The sequence below is a fragment of the Bactrocera neohumeralis genome, chromosome 2, assembly GCF_024586455.1.
Source record: "Bactrocera neohumeralis isolate Rockhampton chromosome 2, APGP_CSIRO_Bneo_wtdbg2-racon-allhic-juicebox.fasta_v2, whole genome shotgun sequence".
Lineage (NCBI taxonomy): Eukaryota > Metazoa > Arthropoda > Insecta > Diptera > Tephritidae > Bactrocera > Bactrocera neohumeralis.
Window position 1 is genome coordinate 62,855,694 of NC_065919.1, and position 22,107 is coordinate 62,877,800.

Below are 22,107 nucleotides of genomic sequence, written 5' to 3' on the forward strand. Positions count from 1 at the left end.
TTATTAAGATAATTGGCCGATGTATGCGGTATTAACTCACCCGGACGTTCGAAAATCTTTATATAAGGTAATACATACATATATGGGAGCTAAGGAAAGTATTGACCCGATTTAACCTTTTCAGGAAAGGATTGTCTCTAAATTTCAATTATATATCTCACACATTTACCGATATTTTCGGTAAAAAGTCAACTATAGGTACTGCGGACCAAATATTCGGTACCTGGGGGCTTGAACAGTTTTTTTTTTTTTTTTGATTTTGACAATCTTTGGCCATAAAATGGTATTTTCTAAAGGCATTGTTCATGCAAAGCTTTTTATCCCGTGATATTAATTGTTTCTTGATTTGTGTACTGGAACGTGAAGGATATGTGATTTTACCTAAAAGTGGGCACTACCACGCCCAAAATTCAATTTTGACACCGGATCGCATAAAGTCTTCTCATACCACCTCTGTCTCTGGCGTATTTAGTAAATGATTTATGGTGTTTTCAGTAGTTTTTAAACTTCCGTTATACGGAGAGTGAGCGGGGTTATCTTCCAATTTCATCTCTCACACTGTCGGTAGAGGTTCTGATAGTATTTCCACTAGGCGAATTTGGTTGTTGTAACTTAAGTGGTTTAAGAGATATGTATATTAAACTCATTAGAGGGCGGGGCCAACCCCACTTTTTCAAAAATTGTTTGCTACAGGTGCCCCTTGCTACTGCGAACCCCTGTGCCGATTTAGATTTTGTTTTAAATCTTAATTATGTGCTTAGTTATGGCATTTTATTTAAAAAAACTTTCTTTGATGGCGTCTTGTGGGCGTGTCAGTGGTCTAATTACGCCCATCTACGAACTCGTACTTTTTTTTGCCAAGGAGCGCGCATACCGAATTTCATCAAGATATCTAAATTTTTACTCAAGTTACAACTTGCACGAATAGACAGACGGACAGACAGACAGTCACCTGGATTTCAACTCGTCTCCTCATCCTGATCATTTATATATATGTACATACATACATAACCTTATGTCTAACTCGATTACTAGTCTCGAGTAGCAGTACTCTGTAGCAACATGTTGCAAGTGCATAAAAACAAAAAACAATTTAAGAAATCCAAATAATTGAAATCAAATGAAGTCAACAATAACAAATCTAATACTGTAGCCATACAAAATTAAACGCGCACAATGGAAAAACTCGTTTACATACAAATGAACGTATTGATAAAGTTGGCCATGCGCGAGCCTAAAATTTCAATGGATGATCTTTCCGGCACTGCATCGGCTATCCGGTCGTCGCCACCAAATGCGTTGATCGCAGAATAAATCGCCAACAACAAGTAGTTGCGTACATACATTGTGGATGTATACAGTTGTTGTTGTGGTTTTGGTTGTTGTTATCGCGGTGTGTGTGCATGTATGTGTGTCATGTATTAAGACGTTTGTAAAATGCGAGTATAAGAAAAGGAATTTGTGTGGTGTTTATTAGTATTTTAAATCCAGTAGAGAACATTTTGTGGATAAAGGTTTATCTGATGTGATACTATGCACTTTTCAATGGATGAGCGGCTGATGTCGTACAAAATATTTATCAAGTAAAGCTCATGAATTATGAATGGCTAATGGAGGATGATTTCTGCGCGAATGACTAAACAGAAAATGTGGCAGCACAATTGTGCATTCTAAAGTATAAAAAAAATATTTAGAAAAATGTTCTTCCACGCTTGCACCAAAACAAAGATCGTTTAAGTAAATTCTTTACAAACAGTTTGTTTGCATACGATTCGCTTGCTTAATGACTTTCATGAAAACGAAGCTCACTCGCCGACTGTCGCACAGTGGTACGAATAAAAAAAGTAATAAAATATTAAACATTTCAACGTACAAATATTAACAGACTTTTATGGATATCATCTGACATAAACAAGTTTTCTATATTTTTTAGAGTGGTGCGTCAGTTTTTAAGATATCGATCGGAACTTTTGCACAAATGCTTTTCTTCCAAAGTAGCTGCTCATTGTCGGAACCGCCGATATCGAAGCACCACAGCATATAGCTGATATATAAAGTGAACAAACGGAACCAAGTGCCTACAAAGCAAACTTTTTCATTTGACATGGCATGGAAAACTTTTTCTTGAACGAGATATCTCCACGAAATTTGGCATGAATTATTGTCCAAAGCAACGGTAAAATCCGCAAGGAAATGGTTCAGGCCGGACCAAACAAAAGATCTTCATAAAAGATATTCTAAGGATCAAAAATTAAATTTTGCGAACCAAAAATTATTAAAAAAAAAAAATGTTCAAAAATTGCATTTAATTGTTGTGGTATTCTATTGTATATTAGCGAAAATCTAATCTTCACGTACGAGCCTTATCAAAACAGCTTAACACAGTTGTTCTATTTGCTATTTCTGCACAAGTCTCATATTGCTTGTTAATAAAATTCTTACGAGTTGAAAATGATAAGAAATTTTGCACGCAAAGCCAAAAATATTTTAACTTCTAGCGTGCAATGAACTCGTTTAATTGTTATTGCAACAAATTTTATGGTTTTACGAACCACTGTGCGGTGCCCGCGTGTTTGAAATGCAATTTGTTGCGCTGGGTGAGTATGGGTGTCTGTAAATGAATGCGTGTAAATGAAGTGTTGATATTTTCACGACGCTGTAGACATACTTTAGTCCATATATGGTAACATAAATATATACATGCATACATACATACATAGGTAAGTGTTTTTGAAAAAGAAGAATTCCGTCTGACGATTGCCTAATGATCGAAGAATGTGCATTTACATTTTAAATTGTCATGATTAGCATATGGAATTGTTGAAAAATGAGTAAAAAATCGATTTGTAGTGGTGCTTGTTTTGTTGTTATAATGCCATATACTATAAGTTATTTATGATGTATAAGTATATATGTTTGAAGAAATTATTGCAATATTTACTATGAAATTGTATGTATAGGTACTAGTAGAGATCATTATTCTTCAGAATAAGGTGTTATGTATGATAAACTAACGGTGTACTTTATTATGAAGACTGTCATATTAATATTGGGTACTTCATTTAATAGGATGTACATAACCTTAAACTTTTTAGTATATAGTGATCATTAGAAGAACGATTGTTAATATCAAGATTAGTGTAGAGTTTTCAAATTCCTCCGAGTACTCAAAACAAGTTAATCGAGATTGTGCAATGGAAATTTACGCGTATATTATTTAACTAGAAAATATTTATTTAATTATATCAACACTACTGATCGTAGTAGACAAGCCCGCGAAGAGATCAATTTTTATTCACAAAATTATCTAAAACTTGAAGACATTAGTTGAATTAGTCATATTCACATTTTACATGAACCATTTCCTAAGTTCGCCTTTAATAAGATCATAAAAAAATTCTTAAATTTATATTATTTTCCAAAAAAAAAAAAAAATTATGTATAGTGTTTGTGTTTTTGTTGTAATTTTCATTACAAAATATTTAAAGTTTTCAGCTGCATATATACTTATTTAAACTAAACTAAGCCGCCTAACCAGAAAAAAAATCAGAAAGTCATGGAACTCAACTAACTTGAGGTCCCTAACAACTCATTGAAAATTGCAAACAGCTTGCATATACCTATACCACCTTCACTGCACCAATACATTTGCAAAATCACCGCAACGTCTCCTGCTTTAATTTTATTATTTACAGCACCACATAATCATACTTAAATATTCACTATACAATGAGATGCGTCATAAACACACAGAGTTAGAATATAGAGTAGACAAGCATACACTGCATAGAGTACTCGTACATACCTTCTAGCAGTTTAACGAAATTATCAGGAAATACACCAACTTTGCCATGCAGTTCACCCTTCCACCAGCCTTTATCCGGCAATTCCATGCTGATGATGGTGATGATTTCGCCAACTTTCAACTCCAGCTCATCGTCATTTTGTGGCGTATACGGGAACTCAACGCGACAGTATTCCCGTTGCGGTTTCGGTGGCAACGATGGCGCAATCTCATCCACAGCGACATTACTTGTGCTTGTCGCGCCGGAATTACTACTAACACTACTGCTATTCAATAGATCCTCTTTGGAACTGTGAAAACTAATGCGATTCATTTTCTTCGTTGTTGAACTGGTGGCGATTGCAGTGCTTGTGCTTGACGTTATGGAACTACTGGCGCCGACTGTCGACTTCTCGACAGATGCTGTTGTTGTGGTCACCGCTGATTTTGCAGCTATTGATGTGGCAGCACCAGGACCGACTGCTGGTCGCTTACTGGCAAAAATAGGTGATGGCTCAATAACGGTAACGAAATTTGATGGAAATACGCCGACTTTGCTTTTTAAACGTCCACGCCACCAGCCTTCCTCGACCTAAATGGTGTATAATAAAGAAAAGTATATGAGAAAATCATGTGGAAAATGCGAAAATTCTATGAATGAGCAGCATACACATAGGTATGTATGTAAGCGTGTGTTTGTGTTGAATATACGCTAGCCACAGCAACAATGGATATAATGTATTCTTCTGCGCCTATTTACATTTTTTCGCTTTGCACAGTCGTAACTGTCAAAGTGACGTAAATGTTTGGGTAACAGCTATTGGCGCTACATAGTTGCCGACTAGCTGACTGCTTACAGATACATATGTATGTGTGCATGCTTTAGGTAAGTAAGTGTACAAACCTCCCCAAGGAATTCAATGACATCACCCACGGCCAGCGACAGTTCGTCGTCATTGACTTGTGTGTAGCTGAAGATGACTTTACAGCGGCGATTGGCTGTTGCGGACTTCTCTCTGCAATGATAATACGAATTTTAGTATATTCAGCGAAAAATTAAATACGAAAAAAAAAAAATATTTCAAAGAGTTTAGAGATAAGAAAATGTGAGTGTGATTAGTGCAATTGATAAGAGGGTTTTTTCTTTTTGTTTGGGAGGAGAGAAAAACATAGTCCTTCTAAACTAGAAATATCGTTGACTTCTAGCGCCAGCAAGAATACCCTTCACCAATAAAAAAAAGTTCAAACAAGAACTTGATCGTTCAGTTTGTATGGCAGCTCTATGCTATAGTGATCCGATCTGAACAATTCGTTCTGAGATTGTATCGTTGTGTTTGACAATAAACCGAATCAAGTTTCGAAAAGATCGAAGAAAAAGACGTGTGCAAAATTTCAGCGCCATATTTCAAAAACTGAGGAACTAGTTCGCTTATATGTATGCATACAGACGGACATGACTAAGTGAATTCAACCGGACAATTTGATCATTATATAAAAAATGAACCCAAAAAATAAGGTGACATTTGAATTTAAACTGTGCGCGACGAAGGATTTGGAGAATTATTTTTTTTTTTATGTTGGTAGTACTGTCAGTCACATTTGTGTCAAATTTCATGTCAAAATATTCATTAGTGTTTGAGATACGTGTCGTTTTGTGAGCTGCTAAAAGTGAGTTTTTCGTTTTTTGCGATGTCGAAATGCTGCGGATACGATGAGGCTATGTGTAAAAAAAATTTTTACAAGTGAGTTCAAATCCGGCCGTGAACGTGTCGTAGACGAAGAGCGTGCAGGGCGACCATCAACCTCAACCGACGAAGCTCACGTTCAACAAATCAAAGATTTGGTGTTGAAAAACCGTCGATTAACAATTAGAGACCTTGCTGATGAAGTTGGCATATCGAAAGGCTCAGCCAATACCATTTTGAAGGATGTTTTGGTCCTCAAGCGCGTCAAATCTCGACTGGTACCGAAAACATTGAATTTTTTGGAAAAAAGGCGTCGCGTTGAAGTGTGTGAAACGATGCTTTCCGACTATCGATCAGTCGAGCGAATATCGTGCCAAAAGAGAGCCGAGACCAAAAAAATCGCTCCAAGGTCGCTCAAAAATCAAGGTCATGTTGACTGTTTCCTTCGATTATCGTGGTGTTGTGCATTATGAATTCCTTCCAACCGGTCAAACAGTCAACAAGGAATATTATTTGAACGTTATGCGTCGTTTGCGTAACGCTATGCGCCTAAAAAGGCCGAAATTGTGGAAAGACAATTCTTGGTTTTTTTTACACCAAAAACTCAACCCATATCGTTCCGCAACCTCCGTATTCACCTGATCTGGCGCCGCGCGACATCTGGCTTTTCACCAAGCTCAAAACACCGTTCCGGGGACACCGTTTTTATACGATAGAGGAGATTCAAGCCGCAGGGAAGACGGAACTGAAGGCCATCCCGGAAAGTGACTACAACCAGTGTTTCGAAGATTGGAAAATCCGTTGGCATAAGTGCATTGCATCGGGAGGGGATGCCCTTTTGGGCACAGTAGTATGTATTTCATAGCATATCCAACTTTTCCTTCGGAATGTTATAATTCTTCTGGCAAACTTATATCGGTATTCTGCTTTTCACGACCAAAATTAAACTCCTGACTAACAGAGTCAGTAAATTACGATTGTGACAATTAGAGACATGAGACAATCGTGACAAGCAGAATGCCGATATTTAGTATACTTTGTACAGGGTATAAAAATGCATATTTCACCCTTCTACACCCTTATCTTCACATATTCCAAAACATCATTATTAATTATTTAAACTCTCTTATCACTAAAGTGCAGCTCTTCGACGAATACATGTAGTATGAATACAAACCTCATTGTGATTTTATTTTCGTCGCTGTTATCAATAATCCGCACGAAATTATCCGGAAACATGCCGATTTTGCCGTTGGATTGCAGTGTGCCTTCCCACCAGCCGCCTGGCATCTGTTTAATGTTGTGTATGAGCGCGCCTTTGACTAAGTCCAGCTCATCGGGTTCCTTGGCCTCGTAATCATACTCAACAATGGCGGAAACTATAAAGTAAATAAGAAGAGAAAATCGATTACGGTTTTGTTTTTTCATACTTGTGGATTAGAAGAAAAACCAGCAAGAATTTGTTGCAATGTTTTTTTTTTAACAACAAATGAGAAATGTAAAGCTTAATTAGAAAACTGGCAATGCGTACTTTAAGTACCGTAAAATGGCGTAAATGAAGTGAATGAGTTAATTTGTAAGAAAACATCAGCAGCGCCAACACCAACCCTACCAGCCGAACACCATAAGCGTCTTGTGCGTAATTGTTTCCAGCGTCGTATTACCACAATTAAGTGAAGATGGCGTCGAAAGCAAACGTCATAAACATCAATTAAGCCCTGCTAAGCCGCAGTAAAGAATGTTGAACTCAATTTATAGAAGATTCCACAACGTGAAAGCCCTGCACACATGAACATATAATTGTATGCATGGATATAATATATAAGTGTATAGGCTGAGTGTTATACTTCACGCCACTCTTCTTATCTAAAGAAATTCGAAAGAAGTCCATACAAATGTTATGACCTCTAGTACTACGCATAACCTCAAAGGTGTAGGATCATGCTATCGAATAATCGACCTAATTCTGAAATTTTGACCTGCTTAAACAAACAGAGTAAGTGTTGCAATTCGGTTGCAATGCATCGAATTTGTATGCTTTTATGTGGCATAATCTAAAGATATATTTTTAAATATACACTCAGGATCAAAGTTTACCCAGACCAGACCATGAGCGCAAACCGAAACGATAAGCATTTTTTTTTTTGTTTCAGTGAAGTTTTAAATATTCTTACAGTTTTTGGAATAGTTATAGTTTGGTGTCCTATCGAAGATGGAAGTTCGAAAACAGTATTTTCGGCATACAGTTTTACTATCAAAAGTGTAAAAATGCTGTTCATGTATTATGTAATGCATACTGAGTAGATGTGTAGACCAAACGCCAAAATTGGTTTGCAAAATTGCGTTCCGGCAAATTCGATCTTGAGGATGCACCACGTCCTGGAAATTTTTGACACCGATATGGATAAAATGAAGTCGTTGGTCGATGCATACCGTCGACTAACAATTCGAGAGATTTGAAAAAGTTTAAAATTGTCTAAAGCAACCGTTCATAAGCACATGAAACACCTCGGATTAATTTTGAAGCTTGACATATAGGTTTCTCATGCTTGCGCAGAACGAAATTCGCTTCGTCGCATTAACGACTGTGATGTGCTCATCTAACATCAAAAAGTGATCCACTTTTGAAACGCATAATTATTGGCGATGAAAAGTGGTTTATTTACAAGAATGTAAAGCGCAAGAGATCATAGTCTAAAAAAATATGAACCTGCTTAAACAATTTCAAAAGTCGATAGTCACAAAAAAATATTATGTTGTCTGTTTGGTTTCAAAGGGGTCTTTTGTTTTCAGTTTTTGCCCGAAAATATCACGTTTAATTCTGAAGTGTAGATCAGCAGGACAAATAGAGTAATAAACTGAAACATAAGAGGCTAGAATTGATAAATAGAAAGAGTTTTGTATTCTACCAGGATAATGCTAGACCTCATACAAATTTGATGACTACCCAAAAACTTTAGAATCGGAAATGGAATGTGCTACCACACTCACCACCATACTTGGACTATTCTTATTCCGATCTCTGAAAAATTTTTGCGATGAAAGGTCCTGCACCTCAAATCAGGACGTCACTTGGATCAGTTTTTTGCGTGCAGGAATCAAAAGTTTTATGAGCGTGGAATCAATATCTTACCCGAAAGACGGCAAAAGGTATTGGATCAAAATGCAGAATATTAATTTTCATAAAATGTTTTAGCAATAAAAATAACCGTGTTTAAGTTCTACAAAATAAAAAAAAACAAATTTACTTATTGAACGACCCAATATTTCGTCCAAAATATTTGTAAAACTAAAATCATTGTAAAAACCCGTTTGAACGCATGTTTTTAAAAAAAAACGTAATGGGTTCGAGTCTACCTAGATCTTTATATTACTAAAATAATATATTAGAGCTAAGAACATCTATCTTGCAATGAATTTTCTTCACAGGTGGCCCTTGCTACTGCGATCACCTGCCAAATTGGAATTTTATATCTTAATTTAGTACTTAGTTATGGCACTTTATAGGTTTTCTCTTAATGGCTTCTTGTGGGATTGGCAGTGGTCCGATTACACCCATCTACGAACTCGTAACTTTTTATACCCTGAACAGGGTATATTAAGTTTGCCACGAAGTTTGTAACACCCAGAAGGAAGCGTCGGAGACCTTATAATGTATATATATAAATGATCAGTATGTTGAGTTGAGTCGATTTAGCCATGTCCGCCTGTCTGTCTGTCCGTCTATCTGTATATATACGAACTAGTCTCTCAGTTTTTAAGATATCGTTTTGAAATTTTGCAAACGTCATTTTCTCTTCAAGAAGCTGCTCATTTGTCGGAACTGCTTTTATCGGAAAGCTATAACATATAGCTGCCACACAAACTGAACGATCGGAATCAAGTTCTTGTATGGACAACTTTCACATTTGACAAGATATATTAACGAAATTTGGTATATGTTATTTTCTAAGGTGACAATGTAATCTCCAAAGAAATTGTTCAGATCGGTTAACTATAGCATATAGCTACCATACAAACTGAATGATCAGAATCAAATGCATGCATTAGAAAATTCCTCATCAGACGATATATCTTCAAGAAATTTGGTATGAGTTATTGTTCATAGAAATAATGTAATATCGAAGAAATTGTTCAGATCGGCTCACTATAGCATATAGCTGCCATACAAACCGAACGATCGCAATCAAGGGCTTGTATGGAAAACTTTCGTGTGTGTGTTTTACTCATAACTGTGTATCTTTGTGCCTAAAATAAATAAAATCGGAAGAAAACTTGACGTACCCCCCAAATAATTAATATCAGGATTTTTGAACATCCGGCTCACTTTACTCCATAGATTGGTGATTGCATGTGAGTTACCTTAATGAAACACAGGGAACATATTTTTAGTATGTGGGATGATAATAGTTAATAGATAAAATCGGATCGATACTGCCAATATACTAGATATAATAAATTTCGTTTTTCTAACAAACTTTATGCCGAATATGACGGTCAGTGTAAAAGTTATTTATATTTTATGTATGTATTTTAGATTCCGATCCTCTGGTTGACGTTTTACATACATCTTTAAGTATTTCCCTGGCGTTGATTCTTCCAAATTGCAAGATTATAAAATGTTCGGTTACACCCGAATTCAGTCCTTCCTTACTTGTTATTAATTTCGTATAAGCCTCTTGTTTAACACTTGTAACAACTGTTTTTGTTGCATAAACGTAAATAATAACGAAAACAATTGAAATGACTTGAAACACTAACCACAAAAGCAATAAAAAATAACACATAATTGTTGTTAGCAAATATTTTTGATACGTTTTTTTAGAATACGCCAACTGTAATTTCATATATATAAGACTGATATTTTCTTAACATATGCTTATGTAAATAAAAGGTATGTACTCTATTATAAAGCGCGTGTTCTCAATAAATACATTTATTTGATCGAGAAGGGCTTAGTAAGCTACGTGAGAATATTGCCGTTTTTTATTCATATGCCTAGTTATATGAATATTACAACTTATTTCAAGAGTAGACATTCAAATTTGCATATTTTTCATTAATATTCTATCCATAAAACGTCATCTGCGCAATTAGCTACCCTGTATTAGGTGGTTTCAGAAATTTAAGTCGATGAAATTCAAAAATTATTTTAAAAATAAGAATTTTAAAGTAAGCAAAAGGAAGCCGTTTAAAGCCTAGTGTAAGATTGAAACTCCAAGTCAGGTACTCTTTTAGAAATCGTAGCAAATTTTCGTTCATTAATAATTTTTAAACGATGAAAATGTTTCGCATTTCGATTATACGATGAGCAGTTGAAAGGCTTACCTTTACTACGGCTAATTTCTTATTATTAATGACCAACATTGTAGAATTGGAGGAATTCTAATAGTTTAATGCTCCGCTCAAGAGGTTAGTGCCTTTTTACAAGTCTAGGAACACTATATTTGTCTTTTTTCGAACCAGACTATTTCGAACATTGATAAGGAAACAAATTTGATCAACCAAAAACATATTTTGTAGTAAATAGAACAGTTTATTGAACCCAAAAATTAAGCCGTCTAACCTATGAACAGCAGCGTATGTACATACTACTATGAGCAAAAAATAGTAAGATTTTGGTCATAATTTTGAAATTCTTAATTTATCCCGTGAATGGCGTTTTTTTCAAAATCTATGTCGTTGCCCACAAAAAATAGACTTTGGTCATAATTTTGAAATTCTTAATTTATTTTTCAAAATCTATGTCGTTCCCCACAAAGTAATCCCACTTGTGCCAACATTTTTCCAATCCACGAAACAGTTGTTAACGCCGATTTCCGGCAAAGCCTTCAATTGAATGAAATGAATTCACGTTTAATATCTTCAATTGAATGAAAACAGGCGAATACGATGGTTGACAGTTTGGCCGGTGGGAAGGAATTCGGAGTGCACAACACCTCGATAATCGAAGAAAACTGTCAACATAATCTCGATTTTTGATCTGCTTTGACGTGATTTTTTTCGGCCTCGGCTCACCCCTGCCACGATATTCAGCCGATTAATCATCTGTTTCCGGGTCGTAAGCATAGATCCAAGACTCATCGCTAGAATCGTTTCATGACTTCCTGGAAGTCGGAATGCATTGTTTCACAGCGTAAACACGACGCTGTTTTTCGAAAAAATTAAGTGTTTTTCGAACCAATCGTGCTTTCACTTTTTTTTAGGCCCAAATGGCCTAAATGGTTTTCACTGATCCTTGCAACGATGCCAGTAAGATCTCGATTCTCAAACACCAACGCGTTCTCGTCCCTCTTTGAATTATTTCTACCAATAAAAAACGCTTGCTCGAGACAAAAAATTTTCATCGCAGACCTTTTCCAACATTCTGAACGTTTCGGTGCCAGAAATTAGATTTCGCAAACAAAATTTAATGGAACTTCTTGGTTGAATAATTTCACTCATCGCAAAACTCGCCGAATGCACCTTATGCACATCAGAAAGACAAGCCTATATTAAACATTAATGGTTATTTTGATTTGACATTTGGCACAGATGCCACTGGCAGTCATACCAACCTAGAAAAAAATATATTTTGACGAATAGATTTTAGCGCGAAATTTTAATTAAAAAGTCTTACTATTTTTTGCCCACAGGTTATATTAGGTTCTAAGGCTGATACCAAGATGTTTTACGTGGATTCCCGCTAGTAGTGAATGAAGATATTTACATATTTGTTTTAAAAAATATAATGACTTCCTTAATTTAAGTGAACACTTTGTTTACAAACTAATGAATTTTATGCTTTTGTTAACGCGAGAACATCAGCCGATGCTAACAATGAATATTAAAATACGTTCAATTGGGAACGAAAAAAAGAAAAAACATTAATTAAAATATAATGATGATGAACCTGACGAAACTGGTGTAAACAACCATTTAGAGAAATAATTGAATAGTTTTGTGCTGAGTGTTTACTACGAAAAAATTAAAATATGTTTTCATAAATTTATTCTTATTAAAAATGCAATGCATAAATTCAGTAGAACACAGCTTTTAATCAGCAAAGTACGAATACGCTTTAAAAATGCCATAACAATGCATAATTTGTGCACATGAAACAGCAACAACCGCAGATAGGCGATCAAGTGCAGTGACCAAGTTTTATGGCACTTTTTAATGGTCATAACTGGCCTAACTCGCTGAAGTCGTTTGGCCACCAACAGCTGCCGGCCGACACAAAGGTATTCATTATAGATATATGTATGTATATAGAATTATACATAGGTATATGTATATGTACTTTGTATTGCACGAATGCACGATGACACTTTGCCACCAATCGGTTGGACGTGATGGGCGCACTGAAGACAACGGCGAAGATAACGAGCGGAACAGCATAATTAAATCGTACAAAATTGCATTCGAATGTAGCCGATATAAACATACTTACATATAAACAAAGTCACAAATTTACTCTGCTCATGCAAATAACTAAGTTTGTAAAGACACGCAACCTTTCGACCATTTTTCCATCTTTCTTGCTCTCTCACCATGCCATTACAATATAATCAAGCAGGCGGTCAGGTGAAGAGTGTCTGGCGGAGGCGCGCAAAACTAGGCCAATGCAGCCATGTTGCTGTTTAACCTCAGGTTACTTAGCCACAATGACGAATGTTGAAAGGCAAACGGTGAATAGCAAATGACGAAAACCAAATGTTGATAAATAACAACAAAAACAACAATATACCCAGTTGGACTTGGCGGCAAGCGGTCAACAAAATAATTCCCTCGTGGTTTGCCTTTGAGGTAATAAGTTATGTTGAACCTTTAGCTATACTTTTGTAGGACCACGAGGTTAGGTATGGAGATAATTTTATTAAAAGTTAAATTATCAAGATCCGGCAAGTAACTCTTCGTATTATGCTCACTGTTATTCTATCTAATAAGATATTAAGAGCGAATATTTATATTGATATTGAACGGGCAGTTTGTATGGCAGCTATAAGCTATATGTATTTGCCCGATCTGAACATTGTGTACGAGGATTGTAGCGCTGCTTTGTACAATTATATTGTGCAAAATTTCGTTAAGATATCCTTTCAAATTATCAAGTTTTCCTAACAAGGACTTGACTTTGATCGCTAAGTTTGAATGGCAAGTACAAGCTGCAGTGGCCTGATATCGGTGATTCCGACAAATGAGCAGCTTCTTTGGGAGAAAAGGGCGTGTCCAAAACTTCAGCTCGATATCTCCAAAACAGAGCGACTAGTTCGCGTATATACAAACTGAAAATTAATATACCCTATTCAGTGTATAACGATACAAACTGAACCTGTTCTGGAATGCAACTTTAAGAACAACGAAATCCTATTCGTTTTACTCCTCAACTGACACAGTGAAACACACATAAGCAATAATAACAACACGGCCTCAACTCAAATCGTATTCCCTCTCTCAAGTAGAATGAACTTTTCATCATTTTATTATTACAGTCCTACAAAGTGATACTTGAATTGTAAAAAGCATATCATGAATATGTATATAGTGTGTACGATTGTGAAGATATAGCAATTTAAATAACCACAAAAAGTGTAAACGATAATTGTATACATATGTACATATGTATGTATGGCAGTACATGAAATGGCACGTTGGTGGCAAGCAACCGCGGGCCACAAAGCAAGTACGACATAGTACTCATACTCATATGAGGTAAATATCAAAAGGCAAGAACAAACTGTGTGGAGGTGTATAATGAGGTGAATGGAGAGCGAAGAAAGCGCAATGAAAATAAACAAACAAGCGCATGAACTACGTACAAGAAACATAATAGATAGATAAAGAGACAAGCAACCGGTCGAAATGATAGTGCGGCCAACGTAATAAAGCTCGTCCGCAAGAAGTCATAAAATGTGAAAAAAATGGGGAAAAAATAATCGCACAAAGTAAGCAGCGAAAAACTTGTTTTCCATGTAAAGTCGCGTAGAGGAGATCGCTGGTGAAATGGAAAACTAGCGATGTCAGTGGGGCAATTTCGGAGAAATTCTGCCCTTTAGGGCAATATACCTGTAACACTACATAGATAGTGTAGAGGTTAAGTTGAACGGTGGAAAAGTTTGAAATGCTAATTTAATTAGAATGCTGCGCTTATTTTTACAAGAGAAAATTATTTTTTCATATTCATTTGAAAAAGCGCATAAAGTTAAGCAACGCTGGTACTTTTTACTTTTTTTATTAGTCCTTACGAAAAAGCTTTCAACTACAAATACTTATAACAGTAGTTTACAGAATGACTCTAATAAAAAAGCACCTAAAAAATAACTTCGAACAATCAAGCGGTATAAATCACATAGAATAGTATAATCAAATCTTCTTCTTCTTTATTGGACAGACAGCGCTTACGCGGTTATAGCCGAGTTTACAGCAGCGTGCCAGTAATTCTCCCTTTTCACTGTTTAGCGTCAATTTTAGATTTCAAATGCAGCCAGGTCCTTTTCCACCTCGTCTTTCCAACGGATTGGATGTCATCCTCTTTCTCTGCTTCCTCCGGAGGGTGCTCCGTCGAATACTCTCAGAGCTTGAGTGTTTTGATCCATTCAGACGACATAACCCAGCCAGGGAAGGCATTGTCTTTTAATTCGCTGAACTATGTCAATGTCGTCGTATAACTCGTACCGTTCATCGTTCCATAGATTGCGGATTTCCTACACTAGCTAGGTTATTCCTCTCCACCATATAGCAGGACGGGGATGATGAGTAACTTGTAGAATTTGGTCACTGTTCGTTGAGATTAAATTTTACACTCGAGATGGTATGAGAAGGTTTTATACGAGCCGGTGTCAAATTTGGACTATGGGCGTGGCCCCGCCAACTAAGGGTGAAAATCCATATCTCTGGATCTACTCGACCGATATCAATCAAATTCGATACAAAACTTTATTCTGCTATTCCTATGTCATCAGATTCCAAGCGAGTCTTAGAACTTTTCCCGAATAGTGCCTTTGCACTGTGCCACCTGATGACCAAAAATTGCGTACATCCAACAAAAACTGTTCAAGCCCCTAGGTACCGAATATTAGTGTCCCAGGACATATTTTTGACTTTTTAACGTAATGCTAGCCCGCCAGCAGTCGAAAATTATATATACTAGAAACCTCGAGCTTGCTAAAGATGTGTCAAATGATCAAATTCAAGTCCAGAGATGTCGCAAACAAATACTTTTGAATCAATAAAAACCAGTCAAGAGCCAAACCAATTTGTCATACCAGATATCGGTTGAAAACCCCAATTTGTTTCTTGACTTAAATTTTTTCGGTTCACTCACAGTTTCACTCACAGATATTCAATATACAGAACAATAGGGATCAAAATTTTGTGAATAGTTGGTTGGGGCTGAGCGACGTCTTCTGTTTTCGTTTCGTTGATAAGTATCACTTTTGGGACTAATCTTCGAGGTAACACGATTTTTCTACTTGCATCTTCGATTAAGTAGACTTTCCAAAAAGTTTTAGGGATTGTTACCCCTGAGCAAGATTTTCAAATGAGTTAGTTACAATTTATGTAAAAAAACTGGCTTATCACATGGGCGAAAAACTCGTTGGCCTTTGGTAACATTGCGCCACAAATAAAAAAAAAATACTCGACAATTGTCTTGGAGTATCAAGCTTAACTAGGATACTGTCAATATTTTATGACATTGTATCCAAACGATTTCATGTTATTGGGGACTGAATTTGAGTTAAATTCTATAGGATCATGAAAGTACATGGTATTGGAAAGAAACAGGGACTTAAGAAGTATCTTAGAACGTCCCTTATTACAGGCAACTAATAGGTAGGATTCTCTAAGTCTAAGAGCGGACTTCGCTGTCATTTGCTTACAGAACAATTGGCAGTAAATGTAAAGTGATGTTTAGTGTCTGACTTGGCATTGTTAGTTAAGAGGTTATATACAGTTAAAATTTTCAAAGAATCGATATTTTTTATTTTTCTTTCTTAATGTAAATATAATTAAGTAAACACACAGAAAATTTCATATCATTCCGGTGAATATTTTCGATGTTACACGCAAATTTGAAAATGAGTTTCAGAGTGCTTCTAAACACAAGGCCAAAGTTTAAACGCGTTTTTCTCAAAATGGTGTTTCAAAGTCGGTGACCAACATTACTCGAAAACGGCTAAACTGATTAGTATCAAATTTTAATAATTTTAATACGAGCTTCTTAAATGTACTTTTCATTAAATAAACGAAGATTTTTTCTAACCGATAAAAATTATAAATACTTTTTTATAAACAAATTTTTGTCAAAAATCGATTTTTTTTTTTGAGAAACCGCCATTTTATCAAAAAAATTAATTTTGCTTATTCTTCTATTAATTACTAGATTTAACGTTACTTTAACGAAATCAGCTTGTTTTTTAATTTTAGAGGATTAAGTTCAGTGATATAGTAGTCACCGCAAAACGTCTTTTTTGAGAGAGGCTTTCGGAGATCAACTATAGTTCCTTTCTAAATAAATATTTTTACTAATATTAAGCCTTCAAATATAGATAGAAGAACCATAATATGTGTAGAAAATTTTGGTTCAATGAAATTTAAAAGTTTTCTCAGAAAAAATTACGGAAAATTCGCTTTTTTCGACCTTCTCACCGTATATAACCCCTTAAAACATCAATTTCTGCCAAAAACTTCGAAATTTAGGCTTACATACATGCTAGAATAAACCCTTAAGACTATAACTGTTACCCTGTAAATAAAAGTATTTTTTCGAATTTATAAGTGTGTAATCCCTAATAAATCAGCTGTGAATAACAAAAACTTAACTAATGATTATAGCTTCAAAGTGTCTACATAAGCGTGGCATATTAACAAAGTTCAATAACAAAATTATTAAATCATCACGCGCTCGAAGATGGAGCTGCCACTAATCAAGCTCGCAAATATGAAAAAATACAAGCAAACGTTTAACAAATAGCTAAATGCTCTTGATCAGCGGCATGTGGGCGCATAGGCAAATAGTAAACACGAAAACAAAATGCTTAGACTACAAGCGAGTATAAAAAAAAATAAATATTATAAGTGTAATACGCAATGAAATGAAAATGAAAATCAACAATGAAAGCAACAACAAAAAGATTGAATTCCACTGAACCAGTCGGGTCCAAGCACAATTGCCACAGATAATTGGCTTAAATATTGGTTTCTATACGATTTAACAATTCACCTAAACGCCTTGAACTACAACAACAAACACGCGTAACAAATACAACAATGAAACTATTATTTTGCATTTGCGAAAGCGTAATGACAACGACAACCAAACATATCACAGGCTAATATTGCAACCACACAACCGTTATCTCAACAGCTGGGGCATCAGCTGATCATATGTAGAGGCAAATGCAGCCGATATGCATTGCACCAATTTTACAAGGCTGCCTAAAGTCCAGAGCATGAAATTGGATGAAATATCAAAATAAGCACCAGAGTCTCGCTACGAGTGAATAATATTTTATTTATTGCATTTCAGTTGTAAAAAAAAAACTAACCAAAAGTTGTAAAAATTCAGCGCTTCTTCGCTAACTGGATTTTTGTGTTTTTTTTTTCAGTTCGCTTTTAGCCCTTTTTTCGATTAGCAAACAAACAAGAAATTCATGTCGTATTTGCGCTCGCTTTATTCAAATGCAGACATGTGAAATTCTTCATGCGACGCCCAGGCACCGGCACCCTTCACAATAAACACATATGTATGTATGTATATATTTGCATAGGTATGTAGGTGTGTTTTTATAGGGGAGTGTGTGCGTAAGCAATCGTAGTAGTGTTGATAAGTCGTAGTCAAGTGTAGCCCTCGACTGATGGCAGCAGCTACAACCGTAACCGCAAAGCAATAAAAAAGCAACAACAACAACAACACCAACAAAAGCTAGTGCACTTGAGTTGAAGGTGAAATGAATTGCAGTGTCGAGAAGGCGGGTGGGTGAATCGCAGCTTGGCAGATAAGTATGTTTTCCTTTCGAAGTGCTTACGGACGCCAGCACATACTATGAATCACTCGAGCTTTCCGTGCTCTAACATACAGTTACTACACATACAATATGTTTATACATATCTACATAGCATACATATGTCTATGTATGTATGTATATTTATATGTAAATCACAAAAGCCTAACAAAGTTTTATCTCCTTACCAACCATACGCGTAGCTAAATGCTCATGGAGTGCTAACGGTATTGGTGGATCTAATGGAATAATGGATCACTTTGTGCTCGAGTTTCGGATGAATTGCAGCAATTAAAAGCGATAAAAATTAGATTACAATTGTAATTGGTTAAACTGTCGTAAAGTTAGTGCTGTTGAAGTTAGTAGCAAGTAAGGTGATAGTTTTGAAAACCAAAATGACTGAACGAATTTACATATATAAAACGCTGATTATCTGTTTCTCTCTCTGAGAGGTACTATCAAATTTTCTATTATTGCTTTATAGCGAGCAATTGCAAATAATTTTTCAGGGAATTCTTAGCAATCGATCAAATGTTTATGAATTACACTAATTAACAAAATGGGAACTTTTTTTGTCACTTGAAAACTCTTATCAAATTTTGAATGGACAAGGATCACTACACAATAATTTGGCAATGAAATGAAAAATTGACACGTCAGGATTTCTTGTGACTTCAAAGCAAATATTTTCTTAAAAGATACAAACATGAACAAAGAAATCCAGATCGGAGTCCAGTATACATATGTAGTTATAAGGATATTTTACATCCCAAAGTTTTATATGACATTATAATTGTCATAAAGCATCGTAAAATCATAAAATCATAATTTTTTATACTAAAATTGTTGTTGCATTGCATACTAAAATAAGTTCACGCAAATACAACTCTGAACGCTATGTTTTCGGATCGTTATAACTTATAACTTTATGAGACTATGTAAAACCCCTAAATGTCATTAATTAAATCTTTGTAATATCCTATTTCTGGTTTCCCGGCGAGATCATTTAGTTTTTCTTCAGAGCTCTTATCAGTTGCCGTACTTGTGAAATATTCCCGATTTAATTTTTGGTCCGCTGAGTGTGGGAAATTTAATCAGCTTTAATAATCAGCGATTAATTTTGAAAAACTTTTTATTGAATTGATCCTGTAGCCGATCTCCAGGATGACTTCCGAAAAAAAGTGGATAATATTATCTGAGAAACCAAAGAAAAATATTATAGTATAGATGAATACAGGTAATCATCGAAGGGTTCGTGGGTCTCCTTTACTCGGTCGCATTGCCAGCTTAACCCGAGTTCATTAACAAGGTCGAATATGATGTCATGCCCATAGCGACGCCAGCTTGGCTCCAGTGGCCTAAAATCGAAGCCGGTCAGCCTGCATTGCCTCAAACCTCACTTGAATGTGTATTGGCCGGATGTCAAAGATAACCTCCAGAACATCTGCTGAAGTAGTTTTCATTGCGCCAGTAATCCCCAACAAACAAGCTTGTTGTACTTGTTTCAGGTGTATAATATGGCACTTTTTCGATACACAATATGTAAGTGGGTATACAGCCAATAGATCATGTGGGGTCGTAAACCCCACTTCGGGATAATCGCTCTTCTGCAGATGTTCCAGATTCAAAAGGGTTTTGGAATCTCTGCTTTCAATGTGTTCTCCAGTTAGTTTTTTATCTAGGATAACACCGAAATATTTGACAGAGCTCAATAGTGAAATGGTTCTATCCCAGAGGGGATATTGAACTGCAAGGTTTTAGTTAGTCAGTGGCCTCAAGGTCCTTTTCTATGCGCCGGGATATGCGATTAAGATCCAATCCTAAACAGAAGACAGCGAGATCGTCCACGTAGCAACCTTTAAGTGCTCCCTGTCAAGGAGAAGAAATAATTCGTTGATCAAGGTAACCCACAGCAAGAGGGGTAGGATACCTGCCTGCGGGCTGCCACAAGTGAGCTTGTGCGTGATTTTTATACCTTGGCCATCGTATGTGGCTTGTCTATTGCTTAGCATATGACTTAGCCAGGCCAACAGGTTCTGATTAATGTCAAAATAAGCGATAGCCGAAAAGAGTGCGGCCGAGCTAGCGTTGTTGAATGGTCGGGTGAATTCTCGTTTTTTTAAGGAACTCTCTAAGTAACAACCGATTTGCATTGATATACCCATGCTGCCGGAACTCTAAAGTTTCGTGGGATTTTTCGTTTGATAAGATCGAGAAGATCTCATACTTTTTAGTAGGAAGGAGGTTAGACTAATCGGTCTATAAGATTTTGGCAACGAGTTATTTTCCTTTCCCGGTTTCGGTTTGAAGATAACTTTGGCCTCCTGCTATCTACTTGGCTAAATACTAACAACGCGGTGGGACAGTAGATTTGCACCGTTATGCAGTAGAGCGGGAAATATACCCTCCGTACTGGCGTCATCCTACCTGGGTAATATAGCAGGTTAAAAATGTCTCGCATTCAACCGTGGAAAATGAGTATCTCATAATACCTTTACAGAATCCTCCATGTTAAGGGGCTATACCAGTGTGACGCATGAAAAATTAGGCGATTTTCGTGAATTTTTTTAAAAGAAAGTGCTAGATTGAATGTTTCGACCTTCTATGGACGTAATAAAGTATATTTTTAGCTACATAAGAAAATTTTTTTTTACAAATATATTTTCTATACAATGAACTACGATCTTTGGAAAATATCAAAAATTAAGAAAATGGCGTAATTTTGAAAAAAAAAAATCGTTTTTTACGAAAAAAATGGTCGTTTTTTTAATGCCAAATTGACAATTTTCAACCAATCAAAAAGATCGTAGTCTATTGTATAGCAAATGTATTCAACTATATCCAGTTTTAATTTGAAGCCGATCGGTCAATTTCTCGCTGAGTTATAATGTCAGCAATTTTGAAAAATTTCGTTTCGAGAAAAACGCGTTTAAAGTTTCACTTATATATGTTTGCACCTCTGAGCGGTCGCTATTTAGAACGCTGCCATTCAAAAACTATTTAAGATACGACCTCGCCGATTTCACAGGATATATAAACTATCGAAAACTAAGAAAAAAATTTTTTTACATAGGTACTATATGTTTAAACTGACAGACCATTTTATATGTGGCATTTCCATATTTAAACCAGACAGTTCAAAATAACGCAACGAACTCGAGTTTATTATTATGTGTTTTGAAAATCACTAAAGTATTCCAATGACGAATAAAAACGTTATCTCAAAATTTTTGGAAGTGTCACATTTTGGATTCAGAAAACCATATGTCAGAACAAATCGCCGATTACAATTCGGTATAGATATTTTCTTAAATGTGATTAATTAGCGGATTAATTAGTATAAAGTTGACAACCAGTTTCTTCAATATAAACTATTTTTGAAGTGGCGATCTGGTGGTTCAACAAATGATATAAGTTGATTACGTAGATATAAACATGAAGCTGCTTAACACTGCTATAAAAATGATAGCGGAATAAATTTTTACTTAAAAATGTATTTGAAAAATATTAAATGACGTTTGCCATATTATCACTTCAAATAACCATGTAAAGAGTATAAAATTCCCGGTGAATGAACTTAGCCCTTTTTATTTTTCTAAAATTAAAGTTCTTGAAAGTACGTTAAAATTACGCAACAAACTCGAGTTTATTA

The 22,107-nt window shown here is 35.7% G+C and overlaps 2 protein-coding genes across 13 annotated transcripts in view; one reads left to right on the forward strand and one right to left on the reverse strand.

Annotated features, from left to right (window-relative positions):
* Positions 1-22,107, forward strand: part of LOC126759146 (uncharacterized protein DDB_G0287625) — a 300,420-nt gene that overhangs the window by 247,749 nt on the left and 30,564 nt on the right. The window lies entirely within an intron of this gene.
* LOC126759060 (serine-rich adhesin for platelets) overlaps positions 1-22,107 on the reverse strand; it is a 65,942-nt gene that overhangs the window by 29,200 nt on the left and 14,635 nt on the right. For 10 of the 12 annotated variants that reach the window (XM_050473714.1, XM_050473687.1, XM_050473664.1 and 7 more), the window contains 4 exons: positions 6,647-6,848; positions 4,689-4,800; positions 3,806-4,376; positions 1,199-1,273 (listed from right to left, as the gene is read on the reverse strand). In XM_050473714.1, the coding sequence (XP_050329671.1) occupies positions 1,199-1,273; positions 3,806-4,376; positions 4,689-4,800; positions 6,647-6,848 (960 nt within the window). The remainder of the gene's footprint in view (positions 1-1,198; positions 1,274-3,805; positions 4,377-4,688; positions 4,801-6,646; positions 6,849-22,107) is intronic. The other 2 variants (XM_050473731.1, XM_050473737.1) reach the window with 1 other exon arrangement.